Raw genomic sequence first — 27904 nt, 5'->3', positions numbered from 1 at the left:
TTGAGTAATCCTGTTTGATTAGTAAACCCAGGCAGTGATGTGTGCTGATAAGAACATTTTTTATACATTGAGGTTAGTAAATAGGCCTTATTTGTTAAAGCAGATGATACAGAGCCCAATTTGAGTTTTAGCTATATTTACCAAATACATCTTTATGGTTTCCCAGCCAAAAACTTGGTGTATTAGATTTATACCCTTATTAGTTAGTGCTAACTAGCGCCTATGCCATAGTTGGCATCGGTTTTTTTTTTTTTTACTAGCCATTTTAGGTTCCTGGTTTTTACCGTGGCAGTTGGAGCCATGTGGAGCTGAAGACAGAGGGCAGCATATACATAAAAGATACTGTTTTTCCCAGCATGGCCAGGAGGCAGAGCTGAGATAACGAGACATATTGACCTAGAGACAAATTTAGGTAAAAGGTTTGAATCAAATCTTGAAAATATATTTATTAAAACTTTAGACGATTTCAGTTCCATGAACTTGAGAAGTACACTTATTTATTTAATGTGCGCGCATTAATTATAAGCCAATTTGGTACCTTGCACGTAACACAATTACACAAGCAGACAACATACAGGTTACACACGCATATACGCAGACATAAACAACAAGAACAAACAAGGACAGTTAGGTTAAGATTGTGTTATTTGCAAAAGACTTATTGGTGAGGCCTCACCCTGTTTAAGGTAGTAACTATTTGCTCTGCTAATTGCTTTAGCCCTATGATATAATATTCTGTGTTCAGGGCCGTCTGGGCCAGTTTGTCCACTCCCAGATGTGTCCATTGATGCATTTGTCTGATCATGGCGTGGGCTTGATCTTGTGGCAAGATAGGCTTGCCCGACGCTGCATGCCAACGCCCTGTTTTCTGATCAAAGTAGTTGTTAGAGTCCCTTGAGGTCACTGCTACGTCCTCAGCCGAGTATTTAAATTTGGGCTTTTCTGGTTCGGGGACGTCCACTAACAAAATAGTTGAGGACCCGTGGGCCGCCGCCCTTGCCTCAGAATCGGCCGAGTTGTTTCCCCTAGCGAGGGGGGAAATCCCCTTTTTGGTGGCCCGGGCAGTGTATAATACTTAACTTTTAGCGGTTTGTGAAGGGCCTCCAACAGGCCTACGATCTCTGCCTTGTTTTTGATTTTTTTTTCCTTCAGAAGTTAACAGACCCCGCTGTTGATATATAGCACCGTGCACATGAGCAGTGGCAAAGGCATACCTGCTGTCCGTATAGATGTTGATTCTTTTGCCCTCTCCTAGTTCAAGGGCTTTCGTGAGGGCGATGAGCTCTGCTTTCTGGGCGGACGTCCCGGCAGGTAAAGTCTGTGCCCACATCAGATTCTGGCCGTCTACTATAGCAGCTCCTGCCTTTCGTACTCCTTCCTCGAGAAAACTGCTGCGGTCAGTAAACCAGGTGGCTTCGGCATCCGTCAGAGGCTGATCTGACAAGTCTTTCCGCCATCCATGTGCCTCAGCAAGCACTTGTTGGCAGTTACGGATAGGAGGGTCAAAGTCCGAGTCTGGTAACAATGTGGCTGGATTTAAGCTCCCCGGTGGAGAGCTTAAAAGTAAGCCGATGTGAATTCAGTACCAGAGACTGATAAGGAGTCATGCGAGCATTTGTGAGCCAGCGGTCGGGAGGCTGGCGGACAACACTCTCCAAGGCATGAGGTGCTGAGATTACTAAATTCTGTCCCATAGTCAATTTATCAGCATCTTTTACTAGGACTGCAACTGCCGCTACGATCCTTAGACAAGCTGGCCACCCTGAGGCTACTGGGTCTAATTTCTTGGACAGGTATGCCACAGGCCTTTTCCAGGGCCCCAGTCTTTGAGTTAGGACCCCCTTTGCAATTCCCGTATTTTCTGCCACACACAGGTGGAAGGGCTTAGTTACGTCGGGGAGTCCCAGAGCCGGTGCAGACATTAAGGCCGTTTTAATATTATCTAAAGCCTGTTGCTCCTCTTTTCCCCACTTTAAAGGGCTGACTGTTCTTAGTGAGGGGATATAATGGGGCTGCCATCTCAGCCAAACCAGGTATCCACAGGCGACAAAACCCGGCAGTACCTAAAAATTCTCTGACTTGTCTTGGGTTACAGGGTGGCGGGATGTGAAACACTGTCTCTTTTCTGGCCTCAGACAGCCATCTTTTCCCATCTTTAAGAAGGTACCCCAGGTAACTGACCCGTCGCTTGCAGATCTGGGCCTTTTTGGCGGAGGCTCGATAGCCCAGCTCTCCTAGCTCCATGAGGAGACGCTTTGTTCCTTCTAAACACAGTTCCTCGTCGGCCGCTGCCAGGAGGAGGTCATCCACATACTGCAACAAAGTTACCTGTGGGTGAGAGGCCCGGAACACAGCCAAATCTTGGTGGAGGGTCTCATGAAAGATGGTGGGCGAGTTTTTGAACACTTGAAGCAGGCGGGTCCAAGTGAGTTGCCCTGCTAGGCCAGTCTCTGCATCTGTCCCCTCGAAAGCGAAGTACTCTTGACTTTTTGCAGTCAGCGGCAAACAGAAGGATGCATCTTTGAGATCCAGTACTGAGTAGCAGGTCCTGTCTGGAGGTAAAGAACTTAAAAGGTTATAGGGATTAGGGACGGTGGCCTGGAGATCGGCCACGCGTTTGTTTACCTCTTGGAGATCTTGGACCGGTCGGTAGTCATCAGTCCCAGGCTTTCGGACCGGCAGCAAGGGCGTGTTCCAGGCTGATTGACACTTCCGTAGGACTCCCAGCTGGAGCAAACGAGCAATGTGGGGTCTGCTGCCTTCGCGTGCTTCTCGGGACATCGGGTATTGTCGGACAGCTATAGGACTGGCTTGAGCCTTCGGCTCTACGTGGACGGGGGGCCTGATTTTAGCCTTCCCTATCCCTGCTGTTTCTGCCCACGCTTGGGGGTAGTTTTCTAACCACCAATGCATCTGTCCAGTCTCCTGCCCTTGCATTTCAAACAATTGGTATTCATCTCCTAACCTGAGGGTTAGTATCTGCAGAGGCTTTCCTTGCCGATTTAGCACCCGAGGTCCCTCGGGGTCAAAATAAACTTGAGCACCCATTTTGGTGAGGAGATCTCTTCCCAGCAGTGGGTAGGGGCACTCGGGAATGACCATGGACGAGTGGGATACCCGGCCCACGCCCAGGTCCACTGTTCTTCGGGTAGTCCATGGGTACTGCTTGTACCCTGTAGCCCCTTGTACCCATGACTTTTTCCCGAGAAGAGGTCCGTTTGCTTGTAGCAATACTGAATTTTCGGCTCCAGGGTCTACCACGAACTGAGTAGGCTTCCCCTCCACTTTGAGAGTTACCCTGGGTTCGGGGAGGGGACCCGAACCCCGTCCCCCCTAATCACTGTCTTCCTGCAAGGCCAAGACTTTGGAGGCTTGAGGCTCTTTCTTTTTCCTGGGGCAGTTTCGAACCCAGTGTCCTCTCTCTTTACAGTACACACATTGATCCTTCGCCAGGGGTTCCTTTTTATTGCCTGGCACCATTTTATTGGGCTCCCTAGTCTCCCTGACTACAGTGGCCAGAAGTTTGTGGAAATTTTTTTCTTGGCGCTTTTCTCTTTTTATTTCCTTTGCTTCTTCTGACTCTCTGGTATGATAAACCTTTCCAGCCACCTGCACTAATTCTCTTAATGACTTATCTTGCAACCCTTCCAGTCTCTGCAGTTTCTTCCTGATGTCCCTACTAGACTGGTCAATAAAAGCGACCGTCCCTGTAGCCCTATGCTCTTCACTACCAGGATCGTATGGGGTGAACCGACGGAATGCCTCCGTGAGTCTCTCCAGGAATGCTGATGGAGACTCATCGGGCCCCTGAGTTATCTCTCTTACCTTAGTCAAATTGGTGGGGCGTTCTGCTGCCCCTCTGAGGCCTGCCGTTAGAGCCTGGCGGTGGACCTTCAGGTGCTCCCTACCTTCCGCCGAGTTGAAGTCCCAGTTTGGTCTGATTAACGGGAACCGTGCATCTATAACATCAGGGAGGAGGGTAGGTCGCCCATCTTCTCCTGGCACATTCTTTCGAGCTTCCAGGAGGATTCGTTGTCTCTCCTCGGTAGTGAACAGGACCTGTAGAAGCTGCTGGCAATCATCCCAGGTGGGCTGATGAGTAAATAGGAGAGATTCTACAAGGTTAGTGAGACCCTGGGGGTTTTCAGAGAAAGGGGGATTCTGAGATTTCCAATTGTAAAGATCGGAGGAAGAGAAAGGCCAGTACTGCAAGGGCTGGTTGCCCTCTTCATCAGGGGGGCCTTAAGCCCGCAGGGGGAAAATAGGAAGAGCATCTGGAGGGGCCACTCGTTTACTGCGTGTCCCCCGAGCAGGCCCTCCCTTGGATTCATTTTCTGGTGGGTCCTCCTCCGGTGGAGCGGATGGCCGGGCTGCCTGTGGTCGGAAAGAAGGGGGAGGGGGATCAGAAAGAAGCCAGTCCGGGTCGGTGGACGGCAGGCCCTCCGGTTTCTTTTTTACTTCTTGGAGAGCAAACACAGCTGTTGGACCTGTTAAGGGAACAAAGGGACGGACCCACGGAGGAGGATCCGTGACTTAAGTCTTCCCAGACAATGATATAAGATGTCTGGCCTAGGAGGTTTTCAGAATTGAAAATTTTTCTTTTTACCGCTGTAATCAACGGCAGAGAGAAGGAACCTTCAGCAGGCCGTCCGGGTTGGAAAGCTGGCCACTCCGAAGAACAAAGTGTTACCCATTTATTCTTTCTAACCGGCACAGACAAATCATTAGCTCTTTCCTTCACGTCATTCCAGTATTTCAGAGTCAGGCTCAAAGGGGTTGAGACAGTCTGCCCCATGGCGCCCCAGAAAATCGTCAGTCCCCACACACACACACAACCAGACAGACAAAAAACAAAACACGGATGCGCCCCTGCCACGAGCGCCACAACCAGAGTATCAGAGAACTCGGGAGGGGTATCTTTCCTAGAGATCTCCCGTGGAGCCGAACTTGTTCGTCTCCTGCGGAGGAATCTGGAGCGTCCTCCAGGACTCCTGTGGCTGCGGCGTGCCGGGACGTCCGCCCCGCCGCTTTTCCGCTACAGATGGCTCCGCTTTGGAGCCTCCGAAAATCTAAAATCAGACCGGTGATTCCGTCCTGGAGCCACCGAAACCAGATTATAACAGACAGCTTACAGCCGACAACAAAAGTAACAGACACAGTCAGACAGACAACCGCGGTACCTGCTCGAGCGATCCTCTGTTCTCTAGTCTTTGGTCCCAGGGAGAGCGAGCCGATCCCGGACGAGCCCCCAAAAATGTGAGACCCGTGCACCAAGAACAAATGCTACAGGCCGGAGCGGCTCGCCTCCCAAAGACCACAAGACCAGGACCGTTGCAATCAGCAAGAGGGATTTTATCTTTCCAGCATGCTGGGGCGCTTTGCCTTTCGGAAAAGCCCCCCCAGTTTACCACACAAGCACTTTTTATACAGTTTTTCTTGAACAGATCTTTATGACAGGATGAGTTGTCGGTTATCAGTGGCGCCCTTGGATTTGTGGGCAGACTCTAGCAGGCTGGTACCCCGGTAGATCTGTGGCGCCTTTAGATTTACAGGTGGGCTTTGGTAGGCCGGTACTCCCGATAACGGCGCTCCTTTCAATCGTATACCTTCCTTGGCACCTGGCAAGGAGGCTTTTAGATAAGGAACCAGCCCGTCCCTGGGATCCCTGGGACCGGGTGGGGGCCATGCCCTTCTTGGAATGTTTAGTGTACTTGGGCCCCCTGCTGCTTAATAGCCCCCTTAGAAGCTGCTTTACATTTCAACAGCCCCTTAGAAGCTGCTTTACATAAAATGCCTTTAGATACGGTTCCCCAAACGTTTGCAGAAGCGAATTGCGCAGGTTAAAGCTATACTAGCAAATTGTGCAGGTTAGAGCTATATCTTTCCGTTACTAAAATCCCACAATATCTTCTACCAGTGTTAAGTGTGATTCTCGCTGGCTGGGAAATCAATGAATACAGCAGATCCCATTGTGCTCCGTTCCTACCCTTTCTTTCTATTCTTCAGTTACACAGTTCTTCAGGTCTCTTGAAAATTTGTGTTTGGCTCTCTGCCACCTCAGGACCTTTGCCTCCACTGTCGCCCCAGAGTCTTCCCCCTGCTGACTCCTCCTAACCCTTATGATCCCAGCTTTAGCTTTATTTCCTCTGGGGAGCGCTCCCTGAAGCCTTGGCCAGGTTAGCTCCCTCTGAAGTTAAATGCTTCCGTGGGGCTCGACTTCCCTATTATGACAGTCGTCACATATATAATTAGTTTTTTGTAAATGTAAATAAAGGGTACTCAATAAATATCAGTTTAATTAGTGAATTAATTCTGCCCAGGAGTCTGTTTTCTTAGAACGAAAAACCTTAGAAGCTGCGTTAGTAGGTTGCACATGTTGCCATCTGAGCATGTCTTCCTTCCTCTGGGGGCCACTGCAGTGGGTTGGAAAAGGCTCATGCACTGAGGTTCTGCATATTGCCAAGGGTGCCTGAGGTGGACAACACAGTTCTAGTTGTCCCCTCGGCTGTCTGGTTTGGGCTTCTGCCCCTGGCCACCTACTCCCTGTGCTTACAAGATTTACACCTCCCCTTGAGACAGAAGTTTTGCCCTGTAACCCGCCAAAGATGACTGTAAGAGGAGGTCATTTATGTCCTGGCTTTGCTCCTTCCTGAGTTTAGATTATGTCACAATCTTAATCTTTCCATTCGGTTTCTGAAATTACTTTTTTAGTCTTCACATTCAAGAATCATCTCTTGGAGTTAATATTTCTTTTAAAATTATTTTTAATATTTTTTTATTTTTTTTCTTCTCTGTAATGGTTTATCATTAAAAAATTAAACAATAATAATTACAATAAATGTATAATTTACAAAAGCCCTATATTTGTCCATAGGATCTATACATATAAGCATTACAGTACATTCATGTGAAAAACTAAAATCAGGTGTAAGAACATGAATTGATTTGAAAGGATATTTATAGCCTGGATATACATGAAAAAGTAAGTAACTATATAAGTGAAGAGTCATAAGTTTACCTAAATATAAGAAACGTTAAATTCTAAAATATTTTCGCTATGGTATTCATGAAACTTTCACTCATTAAAAACTCTGTAACAAAATATCTTAGGGTCCATACAACAAGTATTAACAGATTAAAGATTCCATTGCATTCTAAAATGTAGTCTCTGTTGGATTCAAAATGCTGCACAGTCATCTGTAGAAGTAGTGTGGGTAAAGAGCAGGAGGCTTTAGCAGGAGGAGTAAGTCCTGACTGTGGCAGAATCCAACCTCTGTGTTCCTGACACGCTGCCGTCCATCTGCATCTTCTTTGGTTGCATGGAGGGTGAAGACATAGAAGAAGTAACCCCGAAGTTTGCAGGAAGAGTCTCTGCTGATCCAGCAGCTAAGCCACGAATGTCCCTTGGTCTAAATTTTTTTTCTCCCTGATGGTGCTCTCCTAAAGCTTTTATCATCGTCTTCATCCAACCTTCTGTCAGTCCCCATGACCGAAAGGTTGTTAAGTTCTCTTTCTAAGACAGCACGAGCCCGTGTATTCTGCGTTGGGATCTGTAACGATAGCGCCAGTGCGTTGAAGTCAAAGGTTTCATCGCAGGCCAGAAGGGCACCGTGAACGCCACTCTCTAAAAGATTGTTTGCATATTCTTTAAGGCCAATTGACAGGATCCAGCGAATCACTCGATCGTTGCTCCAAACAAGCACATCTTTTCCTGCATTCTGACTTTCTTCTCTTTTTCTTTCCAGTTCTTTTCGGTCAGGACTTGATGCCCTTCTTCTTTGGGGCTTTGTGGAGCGAGTCCTGGCTGCTGTTCCTACTGCTGGGATTGCTCACGGGACCGTCCTGGGAGCCTGTCGAGTTTCTCACGTCGCTGACATCCTCACGGCTGACTGTGTGCAATGCCTCCTTATGCAGCCTGTCTCCCCGGAGGGCCCTCGGGGAGGCCGGAGGGGAGCTTTCACATTTTATCGTTGTCTTGTCGTCTCGCGCCTCCTCTCTGGATGCTGGCAACAAGAGTCACGATGCCCCGTCTGTCTACTTCCCTGGCTGGGCTGTGAGGAATCCTCCTTGGGGTGGAACGGCCGCTGCCTGGAGGGGAGGAGCTGGCAAGGGAGGAAGCAGGGTGGGGCGGAATGGAGCTCATTGATCTCAAACGACCAAGATTGTCTAAGCCTCCACTACCAACTCTACTTTCAGTCTCCTCTGCTCGCTGCTCTGTGTTTTCCTTTTCTTCCTGTATCAACCCGATCTCTTTGTTGATGGCATCCAGCTGCTCTTGAAGCGTCATGGCTAATGTCTGTGCATCAGCCTGTCCACTGGGTGACGACAGATCAACTGAGCTGAGTAGAGGATCTAAACACACCTCTCGGCATTGGACAGATCATCTAGGCAACAAATCAACAGAGTAACCATTACTCTTTCAGAGGGAGAGAAGAAATCTAGGGTAATAAGAGGGGGGAGAGGGAAGGGACAGGGGATGGGAGAGATTGGATATAGGCATAAAGAATAATTATGACTTGTAACAATATATTGATCTGATCAACATATGTTAGTGTTGAACCCCCAAAAATGTGTAATCAATTATGATTCAATAAAAATTAAAATAAATAAATAAATAAATAAATAAATAAATAAAAACAGAACAAATTTCTACTATTCCTGTCAATCGCTGCCTACTTTAATATACTATGCCGGCCATTGAATACAGAGTCACTTCTGGTGTTATTTTCTGGTGTGATTCTTTGTATTCCTCCCAGCTTCTACACAACACTGTACATAATGGGCCCTCAATAGATACTAGTAGTTGTAGAAGCGAATCTCTCTTTTGGGTATCCAGTGAGAAGGCTGCAGGCCCAATTACACCACCTGTGCAGCACTCACCTCGATGGAGTCCTGAAGAGCAGTGTCAAGCATGGTCAGGTCAGTCAGGAAGGTGCCCAGTTAGGGCACAGTACCCTGCATCACACCCTGAAGAGCAATCAGAGCAAAACTGTCTTTAGTATATTGAAAAGTTTAAAGGTTTCGGTCACATTGACACTGCAGCAAATGGACCTGTTCAAGGTGTAATTTGCTAACCTCTGTGAATGAAATGGTTAAAATTCCTACACAAATAGGATAGGAACTCCATGACCAATGTCTCACTTTCAAAGTTATAAAAACCGAGCTTCAGAGCCAGGAGATCATACATGTATGTTCAAATATGTTCCCAGTGGGGTTTATGTTTGGCTTCGGCTCAGTTCAGAGGGAAGGCTTTCTCTGTTTCAGAGTGCATGGACACTCCCAGGGGTTTGGAATGGCCCTGGATAGCAATGGCTTCATCTTCAATAAAAGCAGGTCAAGGCACAATGGAGGAGAGGTATGTACCACAAGAGCATGGGCTGTCACGATGAAAAGGGACCCTGGGGCTAGACTAGTGACTCCCTTTCAAGGAACAGAGGAAGGAAAAGGGGAAAAAGTAACTTTAAAGTGGCCACACACACACACACACACACACACACACACACGAAAGAATAATAGCTAGACTAGTGACTCCCTTTCAAGGAACAGAGGAAGGAAAAGGGGAAAAAGTAACTTTAAAGTGGCCACACACACACACACACACACACACACACACACACACACACACGAAAGAATAAAAGCATTAAAGTGGAAAATCGAGCTAACTTAACTCTACGTTAACTCAGTAATATTCTTTCCAAAAACCCATATCAGTTTAATCAACAGACAAACCCAGATTGTGGGGCATTCTACAGGATACCTGGACAGTACTGAGAAACTGTCACAAACCAGAAAAGCCTGGGAAGACTCCATGCAGTGTGATACACTGGATTGGGTCCTGGAACAGATAGAGCACACTAATGGAAAACTGGTACAATCCCAATAAAGTCTGAATTTTAGTTCATAGTACTATGGCGGTGTCAGTCACTTCATATTGACAGACATGCCATGGTTATAGAAGATGTTAACAATGGGTGAAACTAGGGGAGGGTTTACAGAAATTCTATGCACTAGCTTTGCAACTTTTCTGTAAACATGAAATTATTCCAAAATTAAAAGTTTAGTTTAAAAAAATTGCCCCTTGGAAATGGAGGATGAGGCACTTCAGAGTACAACTGCATATATACACTATGTTCATTTCACGACATCTCTGTCCCTACCAGGCCCCCGAGGCACTAACCATTCTGAAGAAAAAATAAAAAGGAGCCCCCATGGACGCCTCATCCTAAATTTCATTGAGGCACTTATGGAAATTCTGACAAGGACACAAAGTTTCAGCGAGGGCCAGGCTGCTTGACGTGAGGCTGCCCACGTCCCCAGCCAGAACTGCTTCGTGAGGGTCACAGCAAGGAAGGTTCTGTCCTTTAGGAACTGTCAGCTGCAGTTTGTCCTTTGCCATTATGTGTGCAAGGACTCATCCTGAACAAAAATAATCTTTTTCTTTTTGTAACAGCTATTTTTAACTTGTCTTTGAACCTCCAAAAAAGTTTCAAACACTGAATGTTTTGTAGGCTTTATGTTATAGAAGAAGTCCTGTCATTCAAACATTTCCAATTTATGTCCAGCTTTCCAAAAAAGGAGAAAATCCTGTGATTGCAGGGATGAGAATATTTAGAGTTTGACAGTCTCTATTCTCCTTTCTCTGTTTTTCCCCCTTTCTATGGTAAAAGTTGGAAATTTAAAATAAAGCTAAAGGTTAGAAATCTCTTTCAGTCTTCAGGAGAGAAGCATGAAACTTCTGTGAGTACTGAAAACCTGGAAAGGTTTGCTCAGCCTTTGGGTTTAGTAGGAGAGCTCAGCAATGTCTAAAGGGTTTGGAACAAATGAAAAGATCTCTGAGTACAAGGACCAAGACCTCCCAGAGTAGCATACTCCTTTCCTTGGCCACTGTGTGCAGAAGCTGACAACAGTGTGCAGCCAAGGAGGCTAGGCTCTGAGGTGCAGGCGTGGGTGGAGGAGACCACAGAGGGATAGAAGTCCACCTGCTGCACACTCTCCCTTACCTTCAGGAAAAAACCTCCAGAAAACAGGATTTGCAACTCCGTGTTTACTTCCTACTGTATCAAATGGGGGTAATACTATCTTTCCTATAGACTTCCCGGGCTGCTGAAAACATATGAGGTAAAGAACAGGAGAACCTTTCTGAAAGCTCGGGTGTCCTGGAGACTGAAGGTGCCGTGCCAGGCAGGAGCCCAGCCACCCACACAGAGCCTCTCTCCTGTGTGCTCTTAGGAAAGAACAAGATCCTGACGTACCATATCCTTGTGGAGCTGAAGCCGCCTCTGAGTCCGTTTCTGGTTTTCTTTCACGCTGCTGTCCAGGTTTGCAAATTTTAAGGTTCCTTCCTAAGAAACACAAGCGCACAAAGAGGAGAGTGATGGAGGATGCCACGCTGGAGAGAAGTAGAGGGACATCTAGTGTCTGGTACATGACCCCGCATGACTCTCTGAATGCCACACAAAACAGAGAGGCCTCCAGCAGGCAGGCTATGGCGCGGTGTTATGCAAACGCTTGGCTGGCTTGTTGCAAGCGGTCTATTTATAATGAAGCCTGGTGGTCTTGGATTATCCTGTTTTTCCCCCAACTTTGTAAGAAGAGCAACTGATTTGGTTATAAAGTCAATCATCAATACAAGGCGAGCAATTCTCAGAACCAGAGACATTTTTACACATCCCAAATTTCACTCAGTAATCCCATGTCCTGGAAATGAAGATCTCTTCCTCTGTACCTGTCGTGATTTCTTGATCTTGGCCTGAAATGGATGTGCCAGCATTTTGTGAACAAAAGGGACTATTTCTGTGGCATTTCTTTGCTAAATGAAACTTTTGTAGCGGAAGTTTTCTGAGGAAGTCCAGTACTGTGGTACATCACCAATCCATGAAAGCCAGACCTTCACACATTTTTTGCCCTCTTTATCCCTCCAATCAATCTGCCTCTTGGGTTTGGAACACTGACCAATCAACCCTTCTACCTGGTGTCTGAGGACAGAGGGCTCACCTTCTCTCTTCCTGTCTGTTATGATCACCAGCTCTTCTATATAATGACTAATCACGAGTTTCCTGACTAAACATAAAGTGTTTTCAGTGTCTTGTGAAGTTCTCATTTTCGAGGAACGGCATGAATGGGAGGCAAATTTCACAATCCAGTAGAGAATAACCTTTGTATTAGTTTTCCCTTAGTCAGTTTTCCCTGTATTTATTTTATTACCATAGCATGTGAGCTTTCACTACTGCACAATTGCAAGAGGATTCTCTTTCAGTGACTTGGCCTGGCTGATGGCAGTAAAGCGTCAACACATTCTATCACTCACCAGCCTTAACCTGGGTCCCAGGTACACTACTGGGGACAGATCCATAGTGACTCATTATTTATTTAGGTTCTCCTTATTACAAATGATAATAAGGAGAATTACCATTTACTAGTCTCCCACTTACAGTTTCTCCCAGGGATGAATGAAAGTAGCCTAACATGCAACATTTCCTGGGCTAGGTGAGTCCTCCCAAATTCTTGAGAATTTGCTTGGAGTGAGAAATCAATTCTGTCTGACCTGAATGAGTACTTGCCCACGTCCTTCCAATGTGTAGGTCCCTCTGGTCTCCTTCCAGTCTCACAATCACAGGCAGAAGACTAACGTATGCAAATTATTACAGATACATTTAAAACTCAGTAAGGACTTATGAAAAGTTAAAAGGCTCCTAATAATCCCAGAATAACAGAGGTGGGAGGGATCTTAAAAGAGCACTTAGGACAACCTCCTCACTGGTAGGAGAGATAGAGACCTGACATGGGGAGCTACAAGATTTGCTGATTTCACGACATCATGATTTCATGAGAATGAGAGTCCATCTCTGGCTGAAGCACTAAAAGGACTGTCTAGTGCAAGTTCTTCCAAACAAAGTGTCCGCTGATAATCCACGGGTTTGCTACATCCACAGATTCGGTTTCCTCCTTTCTCGGCCCCAAATCCCCTACCCCACAATGTCTCATAACACCAATCCCTTGAACCTTCCTGAAACGTGTCACAGGCTTCTGTGGCTGCATCACTCTCGTTCTTTCCTCCTGCCTCCTTTGCTGCTTATGCTCATATCCTCTTAGAGACCCTTCTTTCTGCCAAAGCCATCTTCTTTGTGTTTCACTACACTCACGTCTTTCGAAATACCATCCAGTCCCATGACTAATCATCACCTGTGTTTGAATGAACTCCAAATCTCTCCCTCTCCCTCCATAGATCTCCCCTGCCCTCTCTCTTTCTTCTAGTCTCTCTCCCTGTCCTTCTCTCTCACCCTCTCTAGTGCAAATTTCCTGCCTGAGTCTCATCTTTTCTCTATCTCCATCTTTGCCAGGGTTCAGCTGCCCTCATCCATACTGTTCCTGGGCCTTAGAGGGACCTCTGCTACTAGTTCTTGTCTACTCAGCACTGGATCCATCTCAGTAAATGCTGGTTAAATTATAGCTCAGAAGCTACTGATAATTTTTATTTGAATAGGTCTTCAGAGTTCCAGCACTCTCTCCCTCCAATTCTGACTTAAGCATGTTTTGGAGCTTCACTGAACATACGTCTCCACCAGAGTCAAATTTCTGGGGCTTTCTAGCAGTTTTTTTATATCAATTCAATCAGGGAAAATTCCCACCAAGAGTCACAAAACCAAGAAGATTTGGTAACATTCTGCTTTCCTGTTGTTTTGAAATTTGTAAACTCTATAATTCATCTGCTTAAAATTATCTAAGTTTCAGAAATCATAAGGACATAACAGGTTTAAGAAAATCTCTGAGAAGAAATAAAAATATTTCTCCAATAATTAAAAGGAAAACCACAGATTTTTGCTAATTATTATGTTACCTGGTCCATAACACGGAAGAAATAAGATATTATTTACATCTGCCCAGAAGTAGAAGAGAACATAGGTCCTTTAAAACTAAGATTACCCAACTATATTAATCTGATAAGAACAGTCATTACACTTGATCTTAGCCAAAAGGCTAAGAAGTGATGCTACGATTACCCAGCTATAAATTGGTATAAGTCCAGGAGTAACATATCAGTAACAAAGGTCAGGAGTTTTTCCTGGAGTTTCTTTTGAGAATCTAAGTATCTTGACTTCATTTTTTCACAACTGTGCTGAGAACTAACACCCAGAATTACACATTTCAAACAAAGAATGATCAACAAAAATGACTGGAAAGAGACCTGCCATACACATGTGGACTGCCCAAAGCATTCCACTATCATTAATGATAATGTACAGACCACATGAACTCATAGCCAAGTTTTTCATTTCTTTGGGATTTGAGCCATATAAAAGAACTTTAACTTAGAGTACTGGTGTAAACTTCTACATTTAAGAAAGGTTTATGGGATCTTGAATGTCTAGATGTAGCTTTGCTTCTAAGGTTTCAGCCAGAAGACTGCCACCAAGCAAGGAGCTGCGCCGTATTCGATTTATGTACTTTGGAAGCATGACTCAGGGCTATTGGGATTCAAATGTGTGGCTCCAGTTAGTCTAGCTTCATATTAGTGACAGGGAGACCACTAAGCCATCTCCTTCCAGCCAGATGGGTTTCCATTTAAAGTCTGCAAATCTAGGGGGATGTGAAGCAGGGAGTAACATGATCTCAGAAATCATTGTTCAGTATTCAGTTAACCAGGTAGTCCAAATCCAAAGTTAGACATCAGCATAAACTGCCCTACTTACATCATCTACTCCAAGAAGGGCTAACAGTGGGCACATTGTCCAAGTCATGCGAATGATAAGACACAAATTCACGCAGTCAAACAATAGTTTCTGAATATCGACTACATGCCAGGCACTGCATTAGGCATGAGGAATACAAAAGCCAAAAAGACATGTAAAGTCTCTGCCTGCAAGAGGTTTATAAGCCATAGAACATGTGATAGGTGCCAAGGCAGAAGAACGGCAGGCTTCTCCTGGGGCACATAGGAAAGCACTTAATCAGACCTGAGAAAGGGGAGTCCACACTGAGACATGAAGGATGAGCAGGACTTGGGAGAACAGTCCTGAAGACTGTAACCGATGCCCTCACAGAAATGACTATCTAAGAAAAGGCAAGTGGATGCCTTTTCTTAGTAACCCTACCTCCACGTGACTTCATCCCTACTCCAAGCATCCTCCCTAAGCTCAAATATGCAGCTTTTCCTCTGTTCATTTTCATGTGTTATGCATAATTCTGTTATATATGTGTATAACTCACCAAATACTAAAAATAACTGAAATTTGCATAGTGCTTTCCAATATTTTGCCATAGTCAATCTTCAAAGCAATTCTATGAGGTCAACTGACCAATACTATTATTGTTTCCAATTTATAGAAGTAGAGATTAAAGACAAGGATCATATCTTCTAATTGCTCAGTTCAGGGCTTCCCTCTATGGCAAGACATATCATACTATTTTATAATTGTCTAGATTTCGGCTTCTCTCCATCACACTGTAATCCCTTCAAGATCAGGTGTAATACCTTTAAGATCATCCCTTTAAGATGGCTATATCTCTATCACCTAGCACATAAGGGCTCAATCAATATTTGTTGGCTTACTGATTTACCTTCTCGGTGAAGGTACACCTGATCCATCCTGCCCCCTACGCCCAAGGGGTCAGAAGAAATAACTTTATGCCTACGTGATAAAAGCACAGGTTTTAGGGCTGGCCAGGTAGCTCACTTGGTTAGAGCACAGTGTTATAACACCAAGGTCAAGGGTTCAGATCCCTGGACTGGCCAGCTGCCAAAAACAAAAAATCCCATAGGTTTTGGACTCTCACTAGGTTGGGTTTAGGCCTTAGGGCATATTACTTCCCTCTCTAGGTCTTGGCTACCTGCAAAATGAGGATGATAAAATCCACTTTATAGAAAAGCTGTGGGTATAGCATGTGGCCTGTCTTAGTTTCTGAAGACTGATTGTTCACAACCCCTTATTTTTATTTTTCTGACCACCTAATTCTCATTGTTTAGTGTCTATAGCCAGCCATCAACTAGATGGTGAACTCCTGGAAACAAGGTATGTGTCAGTCATCATCTTATTTCTATAGGCAGGCTCGATACTTTACAAATATGAGACAATCAACAAATGTCTGAAGAAGTAAAATGAACCAAGCTATAACTTTACCTAGCGTGGTTCAAAAGTCAGCTCTCATGTGCTGTTCAATAAATATTGCTGACTAACAGATTGTGCAATTCAGTCCAGATAAAGGATGTGGAATTGCTGGCTTGGCCTCTGTCGTTTTAGGAGGTTTTGCTGAGAAGGAATATTCCAGGGCCTCTCATCCACCTAACTGCTAGCACTCAGTATTTGCAGAGTAGTTTGATAAAGAAGTACACATATAAATAAACTCAAGTTTCACAATCTGGTTGCATAACAGGGAAGCTAAGGAGGGGAGAAGGAGAGAACTCAGCTGGACTTCAAATTTTCTGAGCCACAAGTTTCTTAGATTCTACATAACAAACATTCTTCCTTTTATTCACCTTAGGCTTTCTCTGGGGCTGAAGGCATTTAAGGAGCCCTCAAGCTACTCTTCCCTTGAATGGATTCAAGAGCCATCAGCATTGCTGCCCAGTGCTCTCACCACGACCCTCACCTTCATCAGTAGTTCCCGGCTGGTCAAATGGTTATTATGGTCTGAGAAAATATCTGAAAGTTCTTCCAACATCAGCATTCAGTCCCTAGAAAGAGAGATTAAGAAAATATTAACAATGAAGAATTAGTAAAAACCTGACACCTTCGGCCTAGCTGTCTTCAGTACCCATGGCTATGGAGGGATTGTGCTGATCCCAGGACTGGTGGGCAATATGAGCACAGATGAAGCCAATGACTTTTCTATGCAGGATGGCTTTTATGTTTTTAAGATGGACATGGGTCCTTGTGAGAAGAGAGGGATATTTTCTAACCATGCATGTTATAATCATTAAAAAGGATTACTCAGAGCATCAAGTCATTCAACTGGGACATGTTCTCTTCAGTACTTTTTTTTGTTTTTTTAATCTATCTTAGCAACACACACAGAGCCCAGTGGAACCTGAGAGGTCATCTTGGCCAGGCCCTTAATTTTAGAGATGAAGATGCCAGGGCCAGGGATTTGCTCAAGTTTCCACTAGGAACTGCTAAGAGTTGCAGGTATAGAACCCCAATTTTCTGGATCATGGGCTAGTGTTCTTATGCTCAGAGCAAAATGGTGGAGCCATGACAGGCTCTGCAGCCAGATCAGGTGGGTTCGAATCCCAACTCTGTCATTCATGTCCTGAGTGATCCTGGGCAAGTTGCTTCAATTTTCTTATCTGTACAATGTAAATACTAGCACCCCTCATGGGATTGCTGTGAAAGTAAGTGGGATCACATACATAAGGCACCTGCTCTGCCCTTGCCCCATCCAGTACTCTTCTCTATGTACCCCTCCGGGGCTACTGAGTGCATGATTCTCAAGGCAAAGAACTAATAGGGGCAGTATCACTGGATGAGTATATGCAACATTTCCTTTACCATGAAAAAGCCATTATTAAAAACCTGTTTGCTTTACAATGAGTGTAATATTACTCTTATAATAAAGAAAACTATTAAAGCTATTTATATCTTGGAGATAATAATTAAGAACTTAATGACACGTGGCCCTAAATAAAGAAGAATAAATAGGCATCCTTTCTGTCTACTGAAAGCTAGAAATGTAAGGGATTATAGGGGAAGCGATACTCAAATAAAATATCTTAACTTTGTCCCCTGAATTTGGCAATGGAGAGTACGTAAAGCTGATGTAGAAATGTCTTTTCTAAGGAAGTGACACTTCTGTAGTGTCCCTGCTAAAACATACACCCACCAGCCAACCAAGAAACAAACTAGACACCCACATTACACAGAATGCAGATTTGAGGGTTTTCTGTTTATTTTTTTAAGTTTATTTTTAATTGACATGTATTGATTGCACATATTTATGGGATACAGAGTGATATTTCAATACATGTAAATAATGTGTGATGATCAAATCATGGTAATGAGCATACTTATCATGGGAAAAATTTATCAATTCTTTGTAATGAGAGCATTTGAGCTCCTCTCTTCTAGCCATCTGAGAACATACAATCAATTATTGTTAATTAAAGATGCCTAGCACTAATAGTTTTTAAAAGCCAGGGCCGACCCCGTGGCGCACTCGGGAGAGTGCGACGCTGGGAGCGCGGCGACGCTCCCGCCATGGGTTCGGATCCTATGTGGGAATGGCCGGTGCACTCACTGGCTGAGTGCCGGTCACGAAAAAGACAAAAAAAAGAAAAAAAAAAAAAAGAAAAAGCCAGCTGGCATTTTAATAATTTAAAATAACTTAAGTTAAATGATTTAATTCTCATATGACAACAAAAGAGACTAAGATACAAGACCACCTATGTTTTTACTTGTGTTTTAGCCTCAGACTGGCTGTGGAAGAAATCTTAGGCTGGCTAGTTGACTTTCCATAGTGTTCTATGTATCAACCACCAAAGACAGACAGGATTACCTTTCAGTGCAATCAGACAAGGTGGCAATAGGGCAAGGCTGCATTTTAAAACCTGACCATCCCTCTGTTTTTGATACCACAGTTGGGTGGGGCACTGTGATGAGGGGAAGGAGAGGTGATGTGGGGGTGTGGATGATGAGGACACTGTATGTTTCTGATTTACCATCATATTTCACCAATGATTTTATACGGCCCATTTCTTTCATAAGATGCATGTGCAGAGAAAAATCAATCAACTGATCTCTCTTTCACAAACACAGAGTCACCTTCACCGTTCAAAATAATAAAGAGTAGAAAGAACCAAGACAGGAGTGGTAATCAAAAATTGCACTGGACTTTGAAAAGCCTATCTGCCAGTGCTTCTACTGATAGATAACGCTGTTATAAACAAAGCACGAGCTCTGGAGTCCACATGGCCTGTGGCTTCTACAGCTCTGTAACATGAGGTATTAAGGTCATCACTTTAATTTTTTTTTTTTTACCCCTTAAAGAATTACTTAATAGATAATTTGACTTTCCCAAGTAGACTATTCCCTGAATAATAGTCATCAATAAGTTTGAGTACTTTGGCACTCATTTTTCAGCACAAATTTATGAAATGCTGGTTTACCAATATGAGTCTCCTACAAGTTCGAATAGTGTCAGTCCCTTACGGCTTAATCAGCTGTGAGTGAACTGATGAAACTGATTCTGCAGACCTACTCTGAGGACAAACCCACCAATTCCACCAGCGAAGCCATGGCTAGGGAGCCAGCTGGCCTCCCTCCTGACTAAAGCTAACTACAATGCATACAATATAAACTATACAGAGCTTACACATTCTTCCCTGATATAGCCTGACCTCTGGACTAGTTCAAACTTGTCGAAGGGAGCTGGCCTAGCTGGTGCCCACAACGCAACCGCCAACCTCTAAATCTGTACTGATATGGGACCAGAACTGCCCCCTCCCTCACCCTTTCTTCCTTTGCAAAAAGTTCTCCAATCTATGGGGATACTTCAGAAAGTTCGAGCAAAAAAATGAATTACAAGATAATTGTAATCTTCCCATGAACTTTCTGAAGACCCCTCTTGCAACTGAGGTTCTGAAAAATGAGGAGATAGTAATAGTGAACTAATAAGGAAATTAAATTGTTAGTTGTTCTAAAGATCATATGAAGAAATATGGAGAAAAGCAGCACAGAATGTGGCCAGTTAGTAATTTCAGTCCAGTACCAAGGAAGGAACACTTAAAAGGTTTTTTAACATCACTAAGACAACTTTTAATATGCTGAGGCAGAAAAGGATTAAATAGTTTCCTGTTGCACAGCAACAACAAATGTCCTATCTGCACACATTATCCCTTGCATCCTGGAATAGCTCAGGGCTTTGGAAAGAGGCTGAAAAACAACCGGAAGTAAAGGCAAATTGCTATAACTTCATCACGCCACAGCCTTATCCCTCAAATCCAAATAATAAGCACATCCTTCAAATTATGCCAAAAGCCAATGATCTTGGCTTTGTCCCACTTTGAGGAGTTTGATTTCTGCAGCAGCCCTGCCTCAAAACTCGTTAATGATCATGAGTAAAATGCATCCCGCCTGGAAAACACAGAGGATTTCAAATATGTTTCTCTAGTTATATAATATGAGCTCTGAAGGTGAGGACCCACAGCACTGATGCAGCAACCAACCACCCCAGCCAAAGAAAAGGAGAGCAGACACTTGGGAACTTACTTCGGGACGGCAGCCCAAGCCTTTTTTAACCGATAGGTGGAATTAGACTGCAGTGCTGAAACGATGGCCCTCAAGGAGGAAAAATTCTTCAGGATTCTCCATTCCTGTATGGGGAGTGATTAAAACATAAAAGGCATTTAAATATCAATATTACAGTGACTTGGTGGTGTCCTGCTGCAGAGGTATCACAGCTGCTATGAATTCTTGCCACTAAATAGGCAGCTGTATAAATACCGAACATCAAAAAGTGGCTCCTTCCTCCCACCCCAGTCACTGAAACACTTTATAGATTTTGGCACTGTATGCTTGTTTCTCTCCCTTTAACATATTTTTCGTGTTGTTGTTACAGTTTTACAGTTTCCAGCTTTCCTAGTAAAAACACTAATGGAGGTGAGTCCACAGAGCTATGCTAGAGAATGCAACTTTCTTCTGCTGAAAGCACACAGATACCCTAAAAATACACATGACAGTTCGCTGTATCCTTTAGACCCACAAAGCAAACTGGGCAGCAGCCACGTTAAGGTCAGATGTTATCAAACACTTCATGACCAACCCTTGTCCAGAGAGGTGTATATAACTTGGCAATAAAAATTCACCACAAGTTGAACTTTGGCTTTTATGCATTTAGCCAACGGGGAATATTTTTATACACATTCATTTCAAATTGGCGCTTCCTGCAAAAATAAACATTCAGAAACACCTTCGTACTTCAATGCTTCCAAAATAATTGGGGATTTTAAAATAAAATTCATTTGGGGAGTGTTTGAAAACAGAATAGAAAGAGAACAGGAAACATTCTGGATGTCATTTTCTGGGTAAGAAGAAAGCTCCCTGCTTAAACACAAGCTACCAAAAGGAGCCTGTAGCATCAGCAGTCAGTGAGTGACTTTGGAGTCTAAGTCCTGCTGAATGCATAGCAGTGGCAGAAAACAGCCAGGGAGAGGCCTCATTCTTGGCTGGCATGGAGAGGGTGGCAACACGGGGAGAGTGGACTATGCCTTATGTCATAGGAATGCTTCTTATACGGGCACATGGGGGTGTAATACATCCAGGGTTTCAACTAATATACCAAATGAGCATGTGTTTGGCTTTGTGCAGAACATCTGGGGCAAGAGGTCCCAGAGTGGTTGGGCGTAAATGCAAGTCGCTTCAAGGATCATTTCATGAAGTAATGCTAATCCTGAATACGAAGGGAAAACAGCATTCGCCAATTTAGCATGCCAAAATCTGGCTACTGAAAACTATGCCAAACAAACCTTCAAACATTTTATTTAAAGTAAATGCTGAAGTACTTTATAGAAGACATGCCCACCCTTTTCAAATGCCTCAATGTCCTCCCCTTATTTAAACAGAAAGAAAGAAAGAATTTTTTAAAAAGGCTCTGAATTGCAGTCTGGAAACCAAGCCTATGAGAGCATGGTTCAGCAAAGGTTCAGAATCCAAAAGCTATATTCTGAAAATCAGGAAACTTGCAATAGATAAAGGAACTCAGGCACAGATATCTCACGCAATTTGTAATAAACACATGGAACACATTATTCAGAAAGAGGTTTAAACGGGGGCTTGAAAGGAGTGCAAAAGGCATCTGGTCCCATTTCTAGAAAAGAAGGTATCTTCCAGGATATGTGATGCAAAAGTAAAAATGTAGCATTAGGACCAGTCCAAGAAAACACAGTAATATTAAGTCAGACAATTTCTCTGCATATAAAATGACCATTTTTCAAACATCCTATCAACAGAAATTGACTGTGATGAATGTAGGAAAAGTAAAATAAATCTTGGCAGGAAACCACCTGGGAGTTCTGTTATTTTATTAAGTTACCCTACACCATTTCCAGAGACACAACCTACTCAATATTAGGAAATTATACCACCAAGAGTAAGGACACTTGGCTTTTTCACATATGCTATGGGATTTGGAATATACTTCAAATTATTCAAGTTGTATTTCTTATTACCACATAAATGCCTAATTTATAATTTGTACCAAAAGTCATCTGTTTGAGCCACACTATGTCATACACACAGATGAGATATTCTTGCTATAGACTTTCTAAGCAGTTGAATGGATTGGAGCTAGACAGACCACTTGCTTTTGAGACGTGTAAAAGATTGTAAATGCTGTGGCATTTATGGCAGAAATGCTTTCTTGTTCGAAGATGGAGAAATTCCATGCTATATAACACTATATCAGAACTTCTTTTGTAACTTTTACTTGTTGAGAAATAGGCTCAATTTAGAATAGGAGAAACGTAAGTTATGAACGCAACTTATACTCTTGTTTCTTGTTCGTTTTTTTTCCACATACTAAAAACCCTGTAGTGACAGACTACCTAAAGACTCAAAACAAGGAAAACAAGGCACAGTTATGTCCTTGCTCTTTAATCAAAGACAATAAAAGAGAATATGAAAGGCTTAGGGATGGGCTGGCCAGTTATTCAGTGGGTTGGAGTGTGGTGCTGATGACACCAAACTCCATGGGGTTCAATCCCTGTAACAGGCCAGCCACCAAAAGAAAGGCTTAGGCATTATGACCTACAGATAAGGGATTCATGAAAAACACATCTAGTGGGATATAAAGCAAAATGTGTTTTGGTTGAGGGTTGACCCATGTAGCCCAGAACAAAACCTAATAGCATATTTACATAGTAATTCTTTTGCAAAATCATTGTTTTGCTGAGGTCATTTCTTCTGCCTAGACAAAAAACGCCTTCTCGAATCTTCAAATACCCAAAATCCTAACTATTATTCAAAGCTAAATTCAAATGTCACCTCATCCATGAAGCCATCCTTGATCACCCCAATCAGTAATTTCTCCCTCATCCACTTCCACAGTACTCATCTCACACAGCCCTACTCCTCTACTGCCCAGGCGGAGAGTGTTCTATCCTGCTATGTCCATAAAGTACATAAAATTGTAGCTTACACACATCAGGAGCTCACAAAATACATGGTAACCATTGACTGAATACTTTTGACATTTCCTCAGTCATGACATAAGATGCTGATAAATGAAAGTCATATAGCATGTAAAAAACTGAACCGAGAGACTAGCCACTAAACAGCAGAATGTAATTCAGGCCTAGGAACACATTCCTCCCTCCAACTTCAGGCCTGAGGCCCCCAGAAAGGCCTCAGATGGATGTGAGATCTGCCTAAGTGTTTCAGTTCTTTAGAGAAGAGACTCAGGATTCTCAGACGGTACCACCTCTTCAAATCTACAGATGATGTAATGCATCCAGGTACTGGAAGGGGGCATGGGTAATCATTTTGGGTTGAAAAGCAGTCTGTTTGACATGCAGACCCTTGGTTATATTCACTGAAAGTGAGGCAGAGACTGACAGCCCATGGGGAACACAAAGGAAAAAGTGGACAGAATGTCTCTCCCTGGAAAAGCAGCAGTGTGGGGGCCCACGAGCAGAAAGAAGCTAGCGGGGGAACATTTTTTTTTTTTTTTTAACAGGGAAAATCAATAAGCTCCCAAGTTAAGAAAGGCAACTTTTTTCCTTACTTTAGAACAACAAAAACCACCACCACCACCAAATGGGCCCTCAACATAGAGTCTTTTGACAGCCTTTCCAACCAAACGGCTAAACCATTTAAACAAAGTAATGGGAGTAGGCTCTAATATCTACTAAACACAAAGGATAATTTTGAAAAGACAATTACATGAGCAATGTTAATCCACTTCTCGATGATTCTGGCTCTCTGCCGAGTTTTGAGTTCTTTGCCCACCCCCGGATGGTGCTGACAACACATTTGGTGAGGGTATGAAACTGAGAGATGGTAGCACGGATCGTAGGAGCCAAATGTTTGTTTTCCTTCTTATCCCTTCGAGACCAAATGCAGCCCAGGCAGTGGTGAGGCACTACTTTCTTGAACAGTTGCCAGAACAAAAGAGGAATTGACTTTATACGGCAAAGCACGTCATCTGGGGCATCTGTACGTTGGTATTTTGTGAAGACAAATAATCCTTTTCAACTTGATTTGCCTCATGGTGTCCATTTCAATAGAAAAAAGTAAATAATTAATACATTAATGCATCAGAAAAGCCCACGTGATCTTTTTAAATCAGCTCAACCGACCAACTAGAACACAATGGCCAAAAGAAAATTTAAATGACTAAAGACATTTTTAATTTTCTGTCTTGCAAGAAAAGCCAGGGTAGATAAATGTGGTGAAGGTTATTTTAACGTCAATATCATACCCAAGGTGCGTTGTGGGCACTCATGATCATGAACTACCTATAATGCAACTAGATGCTCACCGACTGCCTGAAAGTGACTCACAGACGGACAGCACATGCCCCCCCCATCAATGTCACTGTTCCACATTCTTTAAAATGAAGAAAGTAAAAAACATTCAATAGAAAAAACTATTCCATATCACACGGTAGAAGGAAGAAAGAGGGATTTAGATCCTGATTTCCAGGTCTTTTCCTAAAAATAATAACCAAAAAAGTTTTCCATCTTTCTCTTATGCTATCATCGTGGGACCAAAAGACAAATGTTTTTTTTGACAAATCAGATTCTCATTTGTACAACGATTCAGTATAATTTGTGTAGGGATTTGTATAAAAGAAAAACACCAGGATTTACTTCATACAGACTATCTGATTTACTTCTGATACCTCACTTGCATCCTCATTAGATGGAAACTCTCCTGCTTTCTCAAAACTCGTTAAGTGCAGAAGAGCTAAAACCCGTTGTGATAATTCCTAAAAGTCTCCTTTAAAAAAAAAAAAGAAAGAAAGAAACTGGTACTTACTAAGCTAACACTGAGCTAAGAAATGTCACTGACAATCAAATATGTACAGCCAACAAAAATATTCAAACTTCAAAAGTACAGGAAGCACACGTGGAAATGGGCTGCCAGATAGGGTCACGTGTGGATTCGGCGAATTCATTTTATCCGAACTTATACTTTGACCCTTGTACAATCCTCCAAATAAACAGTTCAGATCTTGAAATATTTATGAGTCTGAAGGGAGAGAAACACCCGTGGAACAGGGTAGATTTTGTTTCACTAGGATTAGAATTCTTACTTCCCTCTGTGTTTTGAGCTCCAAGTAAAAAGCACCTTCTTCCAGATTTGCAAGAAGAGCTTAGGCCTGAATTATTCAGGTGATTGATTCAAGTCACATCTTAACTCTGCATTTATAGGCACAGCCTCTCTCAAGGATTCAAAAAGACTTAAATCATATTGCCCCACCGCGCTCTCCAGGCCACCGATACTGTCACTCCCCCATGTTTCAGTGGAAGCACATCTGAGACACAAAGAGAAGACGTACCGCGTCCATGCAGGTCAGCCGCTCGGCCACGAGGTCCTCCGAGAAGCACGCGAATTCTGCTGACCCTCTGCCCTCCAGCTCCTCCTCCTCTTCCAGGCTGAAGGAGATGGTGTTGGGAAGCCCACCTGTTCACATCCGGAAAAAAAAAATCAGTAATTCGGTGCCCATGTATAAGACCTTGTTCACAGAGTCAAATGGGACCTCTTTAGGAAGAAGAGGGCTAGTCCTTCAGAAAACCCATAGGGAAATAACTGCAGACCATAAATCTGAGCAAAATGGAGGTCTTCCCCAACTCTGCTTGTTCTTAGATTCTTTACTACCTTCGGGGGCCTCATGTTGTCACTTTGACAAACCACGGGTTCCCATGCCAAGGACAGAGCTAGGTTAGGCAAAATCTGGAGAAGCAAAGTGGGGCCCACATTTGGGGTCACCCTCATTGCAGGCACCCTCAAACTCTCTGATCAGCTCCAGGACTAATCCAAGTCATTCCTAAACCCCGACCATGTAATTCTTAATTTCTGGGCCACTTCTAACCAGAAGCCTAGAAGGACTGGGCATGAAGGCAGGCCAGGCTTTGGGGGTAGAATGGGCCATTGTGGTATCAGAAATACTGACAAAGTCCTCAGAATTCTCTAACTGTTCAGAGTCCCTTTCAGCTTCCACCTAAAGTTAAGTATGCATGAAGCAGCAGAATACAGCCTTAAACTAGATTCATCAGAGCCTTATTATAGACAAGCCCGTCAATTAGCAAATTACATAGGGCACAGACTGAAGAAGTAAGAAAAAAAATCACTACCCAGGACTCCAAATAAAAAGCTGAAGGGCCGAGCACCTAAAACAGGACCTCCAGTCTCCATCTGGAAAAAACTAGAATGGGATGAAGTTTGACTTGAATCCTCAGCCTCCCTTCCCTGGAGGTTTCCCCCAATTCCTGGGCTGTTTCTCACCTCATCGCCCTTCCAAAAAAAAAAAGATCTAGTTGCATTCAGTCATATCTCAGCAGAAACTTAAATCAATTACTACTCCCCCAGAAGAACATTTATATTTTAAAGCTTTTCTCTCCTTCTTTGTAGAATGAATGACCTTTAGGCATCTCGGATCAAGCAAGTGAGGGTAGCTTCTTCTTAGTTTTGTAGGGGAAAGGGAATGCTAAGTGTGGGCCCTACAACACTTCCCCTACCAGGGCAGCATGTGGGTACCTGTCTACTCTGGTGGCAGGTATGTAACTTAAAGATTGCCCCATTACCCCGGAGTTGAAGGTCCTCATGCAAATGGGGACTGGAAGAGGTAGGAGGGGATAACTGCCTGGCCCCGAAGTCTGGGACACAAACATGTGCCAGCTAAAGGAAGCTAAAACACTCCATGATATGGGGGATGTTAAACAGTCTGATTTCATCACTTTCCCTCCACACAACTCAGGTACTCTCTCATTCGGTGAAGGAATGAGAAATTGGGGGTCTAATGGTTCAGAATGGGCCTCTGATCCCTCTTGCCAGCTACTGTATAGATATGTATCAACCACCTTGCAATGCAGAGGCTGACCCACTTCAGCCAAGAAAGGTCTGTGCTAAGGCATGATCTCATTCATTCATTCAACAAACACTCATGGCAGCCGCATATGTTCGTATGTCTAGAATGTTGCTGTGCATGAAGAGTACACGGTCCTTTCTCTCTGGGGCCTAGTTCATGCCTTCACGGTTTCTGCTTTTCGTTCTCTTCCAGAAGTAAGTAAAAACGTCAAGCACGATTTTACTTTTGAAACATACAGGAGAGCCTGTTGCTTTTGCCGGCGTTAAGACTGGGTAAAATAAACACATGGGAACCAAGGCAATCTCCTTCTCCCCTGCCTCGGCCTGCCAAATGAGCTCTGCCTTCCAGTCCCTGGGTTGGAAAACAACGAGCGACTGGTCTCACCGGTTCCCCAATTAGGCACAGAGCCAGGGGCAGCCCCAATGGGGAGAGCTGGGCTCCAACACAGCGTTTTCCACTCCAGCGCAAAGCCAGGCGTGCAGGCCCCGAAGGGAGCTGAGGCCCGCAGCTGGAGGTGTGCCCCTGGTATTCAAACATTCCCGGCAGATGAAGTCATCTGAGATACACAGTATCTGGCAGTCTGCTTGTAATGATGCAACTGCATTTCCCCCTCTCCGCTCCCCCAAATATAAAAAATGCAGCAGGTACTGTTAGGAATTTGAGGTCATTCTCTTTGGAGCTGATGCAGCTTCCCTGATCAGTGCCAAGGAATCGCTTCCTTTCCCTCACTGAGGAAATCAGCCATCACTTCAGGGCAATGCCTGTCACAAGCTCCAAGTGGGTCAGCCACCATGGCAACCGTCACCAGCACCCCAGGGAGAAGATAAAACGTCATGCTGGAAGCTTGTCCTAACCTCTTTCTGACTTTCTTCAAAGCCTGATA

The 27904-nt window shown here is 43.9% G+C and overlaps 1 protein-coding gene, 1 long non-coding RNA gene and 1 pseudogene across 4 annotated transcripts in view; 1 reads left to right on the top strand and 2 right to left on the bottom strand.

Annotated features, from left to right (window-relative positions):
• Positions 1-8883: 8883 nt before the first annotated feature.
• Positions 8884-27904, bottom strand: part of LOC134365739 (ral guanine nucleotide dissociation stimulator-like 1) — a 106931-nt gene continuing 87910 nt past the window's right edge. For all 3 annotated transcript variants that reach the window (XM_063081996.1, XM_063081997.1, XM_063081998.1), the window contains 5 exons: positions 25492-25616; positions 20202-20305; positions 16588-16672; positions 11253-11342; positions 8884-8967 (listed from right to left, as the gene is read on the bottom strand). In XM_063081996.1, the coding sequence (XP_062938066.1) occupies positions 16666-16672; positions 20202-20305; positions 25492-25616 (236 nt within the window). In that variant the 3' untranslated portion in view covers positions 8884-8967; positions 11253-11342; positions 16588-16665. The remainder of the gene's footprint in view (positions 8968-11252; positions 11343-16587; positions 16673-20201; positions 20306-25491; positions 25617-27904) is intronic.
• On the top strand, positions 9309-17492 carry LOC134365743 (uncharacterized). Its single transcript, XR_010022164.1, has 3 exons — positions 9309-9355; positions 15965-16010; positions 16480-17492. It is a non-coding gene; the product is annotated as an uncharacterized LOC134365743 (long non-coding RNA).
• On the bottom strand, positions 13821-13989 carry LOC134366283 (U2 spliceosomal RNA; annotated as a pseudogene).

This window comes from Cynocephalus volans, chromosome 17, assembly GCF_027409185.1.
Source record: "Cynocephalus volans isolate mCynVol1 chromosome 17, mCynVol1.pri, whole genome shotgun sequence".
NCBI classification, from domain to species: domain Eukaryota; kingdom Metazoa; phylum Chordata; class Mammalia; order Dermoptera; family Cynocephalidae; genus Cynocephalus; species Cynocephalus volans.
Note: the sequence above shows the minus strand (reverse complement) of the source record. Positions and strands in the feature narration are given on the sequence as shown.